General features: G+C 55.0%; 1 protein-coding gene across 3 annotated transcripts in view; it reads right to left on the bottom strand.

Moving 5' to 3' along the window:
• Nucleotides 1-5032: 5032 nt before the first annotated feature.
• The window catches only part of ARNT2 (aryl hydrocarbon receptor nuclear translocator 2), a gene marked incomplete at both ends in the record, with an annotated part of 125867 nt that continues 118858 nt past the window's right edge, over nt 5033-12041 (bottom strand). For 2 of the 3 annotated variants that reach the window (XM_080692059.1, XM_080692060.1), the window contains 5 exons: nt 5033-5131; nt 6649-6785; nt 9200-9350; nt 9940-10078; nt 11648-11747. In XM_080692059.1, coding sequence (XP_080548185.1) covers nt 5033-5131; nt 6649-6785; nt 9200-9350; nt 9940-10078; nt 11648-11747 — 626 coding nt within the window. Of the gene's footprint in view, nt 5132-6648; nt 6786-9199; nt 9366-9939; nt 10079-11647; nt 11748-12041 lie in introns of all 3 variants that reach the window. The other variant, XM_080692058.1, reaches the window with a different exon arrangement.

Genomic DNA, 12041 nt, shown 5'->3' with positions numbered 1-12041 from the left:
GAGCTCCGGCTTTCTCCATCTGTTCAAGATCCACTGCTGTTGGCCTGAAACACTGGTCACCTACGAGAATGGCATCTCACTGAGCCTTTTTCTTATATTTCTCTGGAAATATAATAATAGCTCACCGCTATTATAATAATAATAATATAATATAATAATATATAATTATTATAATATATTAATATATTATAATATATTATATTATATTATATATATTATATATTATATTATATATTATATAATACATATAATATATATTATAATATATATTAATATATAATTAATATAATAATAATAATAGCTCACCGCTATTTTTATGCACTTATTTGCCAACTGAGTATAATCTTGGTGGTGGGCCACTTTGAATCTTTGGCATGTTTTATTAGCAATTTTCTTACAAGTTATAAAGTTTCTTTATATAGTTACAAATCCTTTGTCAGGTATGTGGTTTGCATATGTTTCCCCCTAGTGGTACCTTCTATTTCTCCTTTTTTTTTTTTTTTTTTTTTTTGGTGGTGGTGGTGGTACTGGAGATTGGATCCAGGGGTGTTCTACCTCCGAGCTACACCTCCAGCCCTCTTTAATTTTTGTTTTGAAATAGGGTCTCCCTAGATGGCTGAGAGTCTCACTAAACTACTGAGGCTGTCCTTGAATCTGTGATTATCCCGTCTCTCCGCCTCCCACATACTAGGATTATGGGCATGCCACCACACCCGGCTTCTTTTCATTCTCTTAAAAGTGCTTTGTGGAAGAGAATGTTTTAAATTTGCTGTGAGGTCCAATGCGTTCATTTACTCTTTGATGGCTCCGACTTTGGGTGGAGCACCACATCTAAGGAGTCGATGTTCAGGTCAATATCACAAAATTTCCTCCTATGCACATTTTAGCTTTGTGCCATTTATGCCAATGGTAGGTCAATAAAACTGTAAGAAATAGCGATTCTAGGTGTTTGATAGAGGGTCTTCAAGTGACTCTGGCTTGCCACCATTTAGTTATAATCCAAATAGTTCTCTTTACAGGGAAAATTTTAAATTATTAGAGTTGTTAAGTATTTACTAGGGGTCTGAGTATATTAAATACAACCCTAATTCTGTGAAAACCTAATAAAATAATATGATTAAAGAAGACCAAATATGTGCAGGGCTTTGAAGTGAGGCCTGAGAGCAAATCCTGGTTCTACCTTTTTCTTCCTCTGAGTTCTTAGGTAGGATGCTTAACTTCTCTGAGTCCCAGTTTTCTAAAAACCAGGATTAGTAACCAGGTGGTTACTATTAGATACAATTATATGTATATGACATCAATGATGAACACAAATCTTATTTGCAAAGAAGCTTCCAGAGAGCCTCACCTGACACTGAAGCTCGGGGACTGTGTTCTTATCCTACCACTAGGTCCCTGAAGGCAGGTCCTCAGCGCCCCTGCACACCCTGTCCACCACCCAGCGCAACAGTTTAGCCACCTCAGCTCCCAGGAGCAGGTCCTGCAAGTAACCAGTGCCAAGCCAGCCGGGGCTGCTGGAGTTCACAGCAAAGTCATTTTTATTGTAACGAAACTTTAAAAGGCAGTTACATTAGTTACACATATACACGACAACTTAGTCACTGTTAGTCATAGAGAACATTCAAGAAGTACAAAGGAGGACGGACACACAGCACAGTTCACATCTGGATGAAGATAACAGAGATGGCTACGCACTCTCTCCACCAGGCCAGTGAAATCATCCTTCCTATAGGAAAATGGACTGAGCGATGAATGGAACTTCCCCGGGGGCTGCCACCTGCCAGTCAGTGCCCATGGGCATCAGCCCCAGATCAGGCACAGCCCTCCTGCGGCCTTCCCAGGATGGACGGCTGGGGGCTCGGCCAGTGAGGACGCCACTATCCCTCTGCTCTAGGAAGAGCCCTTCTGTTCAGACTGGCCACAGGCTTGCAGGTGGCCCTGCAGGTGGGTTCTCTGTTCCTCTGAGCCCCTTGCCCCTGCCCCATGTGCTGCGGCCGGGAGATAGCCTGCCTCCCTGCCCTGCTTGCCTCCTGGCTAAAGCCAGAGGGCACACTGGCCTTGCCGAGTGGCCGAGCTGCAGACGTAGTCGCTGTATCCGCTCACCCGGAGTTTCGCCCTGCTTTCAATATTCACTATTCCTGATAGAAGGGCTGAACCCTGCAGGCCAGAAGGTGGAGAAGGGGTGCTCTGTGATGGCTCTCGCTCCTGCAACCAACACTGAAAACATCAGCAGGAAGAGTGCCCTGTAGCCAGAGCGTTCTAGAACCTTTCTTGGCCATTGTCACAGGTTGCTGGCCTGGGCTTGGGGGGACCTCAGGGTGGCTGCCTCTGCCTCCTCACAGTGGTCAGGCAGCCATGCAGGCCCAACTGGGGGAGGCTGGGCATAGCAGAGGAAAGGCGGCTGAGAGTGGGCAGTGGGCCGAGAACCCTCCTCAGTCCAGAATGGTGGTAACGTCGGCCCCTCTCTGACCGAGGGACTCTACTCCAGTAGGAGGGCAGGTGGCCGGCTGAAGGACAGACAACAGGGTCCGCGGCACTGTGTCCTCCTGGCCTGGGAAGACTGGGGAGAGAGGCTCTGCAGACCAGAATAACTAAACTGTCCAGGGCCCAGATTCTCACACCAGCCTCGCCAGCCCACGGTGAGGGTCTCTCTCAGCACGACTGCTCCCTGCCCTGGGGTCTCCTCCATCTCCCCTTCTCTGTTTCCCTCCCTTCCTTCTTCCATACTGGAGCTTGAACTCAGGGGCCATTCTACCTCCTAGCTACACCCCCAGCCCTTTTTATTTTGAAACACGGGCTCACTAAGTTATGGAGGGTCTCACTAAGTTGCCGAGGCCGGCCTCGAACCTGAGATCCTCTTGTCCCAGCTTCCCGAGTCCTGGGATTGGAGGTATGCACCACCATGCATACCTGGCTCCTTCTCTGTTTGCTTGCTGGCCACAGGATGGCTTCTGAGAACCAAACTGCAGAACCGGAGCGGGGAAGACACGAGTGGGACCAGCTAATCAGGTCCTCCCAGATTCCCCTCTGGGGAAGGAAGGAAGGAAGGAAGGAAGGAAGGAAGGAAGGAAGGGGGTCCAGGCACTCAAATTCTGTCTATCCTGCCTGCTCTCAGCCACCCATGAGTCCTGGCCTCCCAGGACCAAGCACAGAGCTGGCACACCCTAAACTGTTGGAAGGAGAACAGAGCAAGGTCCCTGGAGAAAGGGCCTCTTACTCCTCTGCACCTTCGGCATCCAGTGCAGCCAGCCCCGGGCGATGCACTTGCCTCTATGGGCACCTCAGAAAGTCCCTGACTTCCCTTCAGAAAAACAGAAGCAAACACATTCAAGACCCCAAACTCCCAAGCTCGCAAGCTAAAGGCCACTCGTGGTCTGTTTTCACTTTGTTGAGAAACACATCTTTGCTCCAAAAGCCATTTTTGCACCTTTCCTGGAAATGACGGTGCTCACTGTGGGGAGAACACGAAGCTGCTGGGGCAGAGGTGGACCCAGGCAGGGGGCATAGAGGGAGGGAGGTCTGTCTGAGGGGGTGCACCGAGGGTCCAGCACCCACCACCTTCCAGCCACAGGAAAGCCTGAGTCAGAGCCAGTACTACACGCGCCCACTCTCAGGACCTGGTCACCACCATCCATAATGGGGCTAAAAGCCACTGTAGAAACCACAGCCCTGGCTCTATCAGTCTCAGAACAGGGGGGCCTGGCTGCTGGCAAAGGGCGTTCTGCTGGGAGCCCAAGGCTTTCCCAGATGGCAGGCCCTGCGCTTGCCCCAGCGGCCCATGGCTCCCCTCCCACCCGGACATTGATGTTGGTGAGGAACCAGAGAGGGTGGTCAGGAACCCGGGACAGAGGAGGCTGTGAGCAGGCGTGGGAGGGTAGGAGGAGCAGGTGGGCCGGAGTCCCAAACTTACATCCTTGCATCTGAGCAAAACAAGCCAGCCAGGGATCTGGCCTCAGGGGTCAGCCAGGAAGAAGTTTCTAGAAGTCAGCTCACACTCCTGAGACCACCTGAGGAGCTTAGAGCCCCGGGGGGCATGTGATAGGCGCAGAGCTGGCAAAGCCCAGGGACACGCCCTGTCCCTGCATGTCGCTGCCCTCCCTCCTGCCCGGATGACCAGAGGCTCGGGTGCCAGAGGGAAAGCGACCCTTGGAGGCCGGGCATCGTGCCTCCGCCATCTTGGCACAGGCCTCTGCACCGGGTCTGTGCTTCCTGCAGGTACTGGGTGGGGAGGAACAGGGAGGCTGCTGCAGGAAGTCAGAGGGCTCTTCAGACCTAGTGGGAGGCTCGGGTGGTTCCTCTAGGAGCAGGGGCCTGGCCCTAAGAGATGACTTAGCCAGTTTGCTTGGCTGCCTGGGTCAGCTCCCTGGTGGGCAGGACCTCTTCTGGTCGTGGCTGCAGGGCCTGGGACAGGTCACATTCTTGCTATAGACTCTGGGTGCTACATACTCTGGCCATACATGACAGACAGAAGGCTCAGCATCTCTGCTAGGACAGGCAGTTCATCTCTTGCCGTACACAGTAAGCCAGCCCCTCGGCACCGTGGGCAGGGGCATATCAGTGGGGCCCAGGGGCCTCTCCCTCTGCGTTCTGAGCCACCTGGCTTCTGCACCCAGAGCCACGGCTGTGTCAGGCTGGCCTGTCACTCCTGCCCCAGCCCTCCGGCCAGCAGCAAGAAGAGAGCTGATGCCTCTCTCAGCCGACCGGAGGCCGCACCAGGCCACTCGAGGCACCGGCTGAAGTTTCATGGGTGTGAATTGTATATTAAAAGAGGTTCACAACTGAATTTGAGGACCTAGTAGGCTCGCTTCCCCAGAACACACAAATAAAATACAATAAATACAACCAGTCCCATGTGTCTAGCCAGCCTCCGGTCGGTAGCCAGGAAGCCACGGCCATGGGTGCGAGCTCAGGGGTGCCACATCCAGGAGCCCAGGGGCGAGGGGGCAGCGGGGCGGGCCGGGTGGGGTCTCTTGCCACAGGCGCCAATGGCTCAGCAGGCAGCACTGGACAGCGGGGCCTTGACTGCCCGCGGCTACTCGGAGAACGGCGGGAACATGCCCAGGTCAGCAAAGTCTTCGATGTTGTAGTTGCCAGTGCCCTGGGTTGGGTCCCCTGGCATGGGAAGCATGTCCTGCAGGAGACAGAGGAAGACTGTGGGGTGAGCCGCCTCGCGGGCCAGGGTGCACCCCAGGGGCCCGCCCGCCATGTTTCCCGACGGCAGCCTAGGAATATCCCAGTCTTCTGAGGCATGCTCTGTCTGAGCCCCTGAGGAGCGGTTCTCCCCGGAGCGGTCATGCGGCAGGGAACAGCGGGGGCCACAACTTGTGCCTGTCTAAACTTGGTCAAGGACGCAGGTGGAGGTGCGCCCTGGGGCAGGGGACCCAGCCTGGCACCAGGCAGGCCTGGCAGGAACGCAGTGCAGCAGTGCCGGGAGCCTGCGTTCAGAGACTGCACCAGAGCAGGCCCGATCCCCAAGGGCAGACCGCAGGCCAACAAGGATCCAGTCTCGGATCTCGGACTCCCGTTTGCTTCATTCCTTTGGCAAACGTCCCCTTGTGTGTGTGTGCTTTGCCAACTTCCCAGCTGGTGGGACACTTGGTGAGAAAAGAATTCTGTGGACAAATAAGTTTGGGAAACAAGGCAGACTTCGCCTACCTCCTAGACATCCACAGTCCTCAGTGGTATAAAAAAGGTTCTGAAAAGTCCTGCAAGAAAGAAACTGAATGACTTGGTTTAACCAATGTTTCAGAAACTTATTTGACCAAGAATTCTTTTTAACATGGTGACTGTGAAGACCCCCATCAGGAAATTCTGTCGTGTAGGTTTAAGATGGGCCAGGGCTGGGGCCTCGCAGGAAACAGGAGGGGTGGCCAGGTCAGTGAGGAGAGGTGGGCAAGGCCTGGCCTGGGCCTCCTCTGCAGAGTGAGGAGAAGCTGCCCTGTGCCACCCCAAGGGCCCTGGGCTCTACGTCTGCCGTGAAGACTCGTGGGGAGCAGCTTGGGAGGAGGTGGGGTACAGAGGCCGCCGGCTGAGAGGATTTTGAGTTGCGTCTCCTGACCGGCAGGGTGGTGCCCGTCTGTGGCCTTGTTCTTTAGAGCAGCCAGGGCCAGGTCCGCAGGGGCCCCTGGGCTCAGTTGCAGGGCACCTAGAGCTTCCAGTGAAAACACTGTGACTGCGTGCTGCAGTGGAGAGCTGCAGGGAGGCCAGGGACCTGGCCAGGGCTGCACCCTGAACCTGGCCAGGGAAAGAGCTGAGCCAGAGCCCGGCCGGCCTGGGGGTGGGGCGGGGGCAGCCCTGTCCTGGGTGCAGCAATAAGGAAGGGGCAGGCAGCCAGAAATGGCCCGAGGCCCTGCGGCTCTCAGGGAGGCCTGGACCCCATGCTGCCAGCCCTTCTATCTCCCTCCTGCTCTGTGCGCCTCTCTGGGCAGCTGTGGAGTTGGGTGGGAAACAGTCTCCAATTCCAGCCTCCCCTGGGTTCCTCCACTGCTTCCCCTCCCCTTCTGTCCCCTCCCCAGCGTGAGTGTGGGATGAGACCCTCCCCTTCAGGGCCCTCGAGCCCCAGGCCAGGCCAGAACTCAGGCTGACCCAGGTGGGAAGGAAGCAGAGAGAAGGCGCGGGTACCTAGGAGGCGAAGTTCGCCCGATTTACCTGGAACACCTCAGTCTGACCGGGCTGCTGGTGCGCGTGGGGCTCCCCGCTCTGCTGGCCATGGTGCTGGCTCTGCCACTGCGACCAGACCTCCGAGGGCCGCCCCTGGAACTGCCCGCTGCCTTGTCCACTCTCTGCTGAAAGAGTGACACACCGGATGATCCTTTAAGGGCTGCCCCTGGCATCTAAGAACCGCAGCCGCAGGAAGGGCCCGCGCTCCCGAGAGGGCTTCTTCTACCTCAGTTCAGCCCCATGGAGGTCTCTCCTTGAAAGCAACCCTGGTATGGCCCAGCAGGCCCTCCTGAGAGCCCTCAGTCCCTGGGCTGCTCTCTCAGGCACCTGCCCTGCTGGGGAGGAGGTCCCATGCTCGCCCACTTATCCTGCCTCCTCGGCCTCTACAGGGTCCTGCAGCGCAGAGCTGCCCCAAGCCAGGTGCTTCTTGTCACCTTACTGGTTCTTAGTTCGAGAGGGAAAGAATTTGGATGCTGTGCAGACAGGAAGATAAAGCTCCTCTGTGGAATCAGCAAAAGAGCTTATAAATGAGAGCCCCTTCAATTCTCTCTCCAGTTTACCAAAAATATCCCAAGGGAAAAATGGAAAATAAGCAGAATTTTGTCTAAAATATTTTTTCAAGATTTTGCCGAAGAAACTTCTTTAGAAAACTAAATATCCTTTAAAGAAGATCTTAAGACACATCAAAAAACTTAGGACCGACTTCCACATTCAAATCGTTCTGTAGTATCTATGGACCACTGTGCTCTGTTAGACTCTGACTCAGCCCACCCTGCCTGGCCTGCTCTTTCCGTGGGCCAGGCTAGGGGCTCGTAGTCCCAGGTAGGGAGCTGAAGACTCCGTGGATCCCGGGCTGTGAAGGCAGCCTCACTTTTTCCTGTGACTCAGCTTACTTGAAACCTACCTTCTGATTCGAGGCCACCTGCAGTCCTGGCGACTGGGTATAGCTCAAAGTTCTCAACAAGGCTACTTTTGCCAACCTACACCCACGGGACCCTTGGCAATGTTTGAAGACATTTCTCATTATTATTAACAGTAGAATGACACCAGATAGGGGCGGGATGTTGCCAAATACCTTAGAATAAGCAGACTGCCAGCCCCAACACAGAAATATCCAGCCCCAAACATCTGTGGTGCAGAAGCTGAGAAATCCTACTGGATACAGTCAACAAAGAAGGCGGCAGGGTGGCTTAGCATCTTACAGAACCTCCCGGGTTCCTCAGCAAGGACAGACTCCTGAGCTCCCTGGCTAGATCTCATCTTTGCCACGCCAACACGCAGGGAGGGCTACAGTTCAACTCACTGGCAAAATGCACAGGGCTGTGTTTTAGGGCAGGGTTTGGGGAGCAGGAGGGGACATGGTTTCTGTCTGCGCTCCTGGGAAGCTCACCCTCTCCTACTCCCATCTCTAATTATGTACCTTATTTCTCATCAAAAAGGTCTTCAGTTATTTCTATAATAACAAATTCTTTCCATTCTCCTCTCTGAAGTAACCCCGGGGCTGAGTGGGGTGGGCCGGCTGGCTGGGGCTCTTTTAAGGAAGGTGCAGTCATGGCTGTGCAGGGCTCACCTGCTGGCCTGGGCTGATCTGCATGGCCCTGGTGTGATCCCCACACATGGGTGAGTTGCTTTAGCTTCCTTAACTTAAACTAAAAAGGGATTGCCGAGCAGGAAGGCATGGACATACGGCCTTCCCAGCCATTTTATCTGGAACATTCTGCTAGGATAACAGTATGCTTAGGTTACACAGACACCATTCCATGAAGGATGTTCTTATATGAGACAGGACTCTCCCTTATCATATTACAGAGAGAGCTTTACACCGTCATTGTCATGTTCGGAAATGCCTGTATTCCATAGATTTTGAAGCAAGGCTATGGGCTTTTGACTTGGGGGCCAAGGCCGTAAGAGTTCAGATGGCTTTTAGACCACACAAAAGCATAGGAAGATAGCACCTAGGAAATGACGTCCAACCTCAAAGCTGAGGTCTAAGCACCAGCGTCCCAGGACCACCCTAGGCTTCTCTGAAGAGCCAAAGGGGAGCAGGCTCAGATACCTCTGTACCTTGTCCAGAGTTGTTATACTTAAGATATAACATGTCCCCTAAAGAGCTCATTTATGAATGCCCAGGGTTGATAGAGTTAAGTCATGAGAGTTGTAGTCTCATCAGTAGATAAATCTGGGTGGTAACCTAGGCTGCTGGGCTGGGGCTGGAGAAGGCGGGACCCTAGGGGCGTAGTCCTGGGGATTGTGCCTGCGTCTTTGAATCCCCTTCCTTGCTGCCTGGCTCTCTGCTTCTGGCCTCCATGATGTGAGAGCAGAGCCCACGTGCTCCCCTTCTCTCACTCCCTCTGCCGAGCCCTGGGCTCCAGCCCCTGGCCTCACATGAACTGAACCCAGAATCTAAAAACTGAGCAAATACATCTTCCTTCCTCTAAGTCGTGTGGTCAGGTTTTGTGCTAAGGGTTCTAGAGCTTGGCCACCCCTGGCTTCCTAAAGCATCCCTGCCGGCAGCTCTTGTTCCCTGTCCCCCACCTACCAAAGCCTGGAGTCCTGTTGGCCAGGCTGGAGTAGGCGTTCCCGCTTGGCGAGGAGGTAGCTGGGCTGGAGAGAGGACTGTAGGAGGCAGGGTCAGCTGGGTAGGTGTGGCTGGTCCCAATCCCGAAGGGAGATGACTGGGCCTTGCTGGACTGAGAAAGGATTTGCTACAGTCAGGACAAAGGGAAGAGATGACAGTATCAGCTGCCACCCCCTCCCACTCCCGAGGCTGCCCCGGCCAGGGCATGGCGGGCCTGCTCGCGGTGATAGTGAGGCCCCTGGCTCTCCTGGCGGGTGGGCCAGGGTCTGGGATCACGCCATTGTGTGGGTGTCAGGACTCTGGTCCTAGGTGGGTCTGCATGATCCAGGTCCTTGGCCCCGGCTTTGGAGCCTTGGGCATTATGAACAGCAGGAGCTCCCTGGCCCAGCCACCCCTCATCCTTGCAGCAATAGCCGGGGAGTAGGTATGTGCAGGAACTGCCAGCTGCAAAGTGATGAGGGCTATAATCTTGGTGAAGGGCTCTGAGAGCCTGGTCCGGTCCTGCTAGCTTCCCCCCAGGGTGGGGGGCTGCAAAGAGGAAAGGCTGTGGCATCACACAGGTGCAGCCCTTGAGACCTGGCTCCCACAGAGCCCTAGGGTGCCCCGTATAGATATAGCTTTAGTGGGGAGCACTGAGCCACCCTCAGAGCTGGGGCACACTGAACAGACACCTGGGCCGATGCCCCCACAGATGCCTGTACCTGTCCAGGAAAAGGGGGACGGCTCCCTGTCCAGGCCACCTGACTCTGGTTCAGCTGCCGGGAGATCTGAGACAAGTTCTGGCCCGTCGAGGAGGAGGACTGGATATCATTCACACCAGGTACATGCACCACAGAGGAGCTGGAAGAGAAAAGTGTTTATACTGTGACAGCCAGGCTTGTGCGTGTCCACACACCCTGCCTGCCCTGCTGGGCCCTCAGCCTGTGCAGTCCCCCAGTGCAATGGGACACTGGGAAACAGCTTCCTCTAGCACCACCCAGTGGTCCTGTCGAGGCTGGTCCTGTTTGTATCCTCAGCCTCCTCCCCTCCCTCCTCTCCTAAGCCCCATCCTCCCTCCCATCCAGGGCTCTCAACAGCTCTCTTAATTCCCAGGACTAGGAACACATCTTGGAATACAGATCAGTCTCGGGGCTAACCAGCTCTTGGGCTTCAGCTAATTTGTCCCTTTGGGGTGTCTGGAAGCCTTAAGGATCAGGAAATAGGCTGCCAGCTGTTTCTTAGCTGCAAGCAGGACGTGCCTATCAGCAGACACCTCTGGCTAGGGCTCAGTCCTGCAGGCACAGTTTAGGGCTGCTTGTTTACCTCTTCTGCCTCAGTGCAATTTAACCCGGCAAGTCTTTATTAGGCACCTGCTGTGTGTGCTACACTGCTCAGTGCTACCTGCCTTTGCAGGCTTGTTCTCTGGCACTGTGGATGCTATGAACACGAGTCCTGGTCTGGCACAGGCCTGGCACAGCCTGTGTACTGAGAAATTCACAAAAGGGTACACAGCACGGCATGGCCTGCAGTGGTGATGGTCCAGGGATGCTCTCGTCCTCCTGTCCCAGATCACAGAGCTGCTGCTGTGGCCGGGCCTCCCCAGGTCCCTAGAGCAGCTGTAACCCAGCAAGCCAGCTGAGGGACAGGCCAGAGTCTTGGTTGGTCCAGGCCCCAGCTGCAGGGCCACCTCTTGCCTCTCCAGGGGGCCTGTCTTGGGCCAGTAAGAAAACAAGACCCTGACCCCATGGGCTACCCTTACCCCTACCCCTTGGCAGGGTGCTTTTCCTAGGCAGCAGACCCCACTGGCCTAATTCCAGTCCCTGGCTGCACCCACCCTGCCTATGTACCAGCGGTGCCTCCAGAGGCCCAGGCACGTGAAAAGCTCCATCCTGGGGGTCTGGGACTCTTGTAGTGAACTTGGGGTATCTGGTGCACACACATGAATGACACCCTAAGTTCTCTCCCGTCTATACTCCCGATTCCCCAGCAGAAACTGGAGCCAGGCCTTGCCTCCGGTCACCAGGTTGGATCTTCCCCAGTGAGTTTCAAGACACTCTGATGCTGAGTAGCTCGGGGAGGTCAGGTGCCCTGCTGTATCCCTGAGTGGGGCTTCAGACCGAGGCCCCGATGCGGGCAGGTCCTCTTTTCCTAGGATTGGCCGTGGTCTCTTGACCAAGGTTCAGCTTCCTGCCACTTGGTCAGCTGTCCCCAGCTCTACCCCACCCAGATCTTGGTCAGGGACCAATGCGCACCTCTCAGCAGCAGGCACTGCTTCAGAACTTAGTGCCTGGTTGCATCAGAGAATAAGTACTCAATTCTTTAGCAACTCAGAGAGCTGTTGGAGCAGAACCAGCACCCGCGGAATCCTCAACCTTCAACTCTGTGTGCAGCACAGAGACCAGGCTTCCCACCTCCTGCTCCCTGCCCTACCTGAAAGCCTTCCCTGAGTGTCCGGGCGGGAACGGGCTCCCTTGGGAGTAGATTTGTTGCGCTCCTGCTGCAGAGGCCGAGCTCATCATCTTCTTCTCCGCTAGGAAAACCAGAGTGGGAGGCACCTGTGAGGCCCCCGCCCTGTGGGCCTCAGGAGGCCGCTGGGAGCAGGAGAGCTGGGTGCACATCCCAGGCGGCTCTTTCTTTGACCAACAGATCCAGCTCTCCTGGGGCCTTCCTGAACAAGGGAGGCTGCTGCTCCTTGCCTCCGAAAGTGGTCACAAGCCACCTGGAGCCAAAGCCCTATTTGAGAGTGGGGGGGGGGTTACAAGAATAAGGGAAAGGGTCCCTCAGACATTCTTTCACCCAGTCCTTCCAACGCCCAGGGCGGGCA

The sequence above is a fragment of the Muscardinus avellanarius genome (genome assembly GCF_963383645.1).
Source record: "Muscardinus avellanarius genome assembly, chromosome: 3".
Classification (NCBI taxonomy): domain Eukaryota; kingdom Metazoa; phylum Chordata; class Mammalia; order Rodentia; family Gliridae; genus Muscardinus; species Muscardinus avellanarius.
Note: the sequence above shows the minus strand (reverse complement) of the source record. Positions and strands in the feature narration are given on the sequence as shown.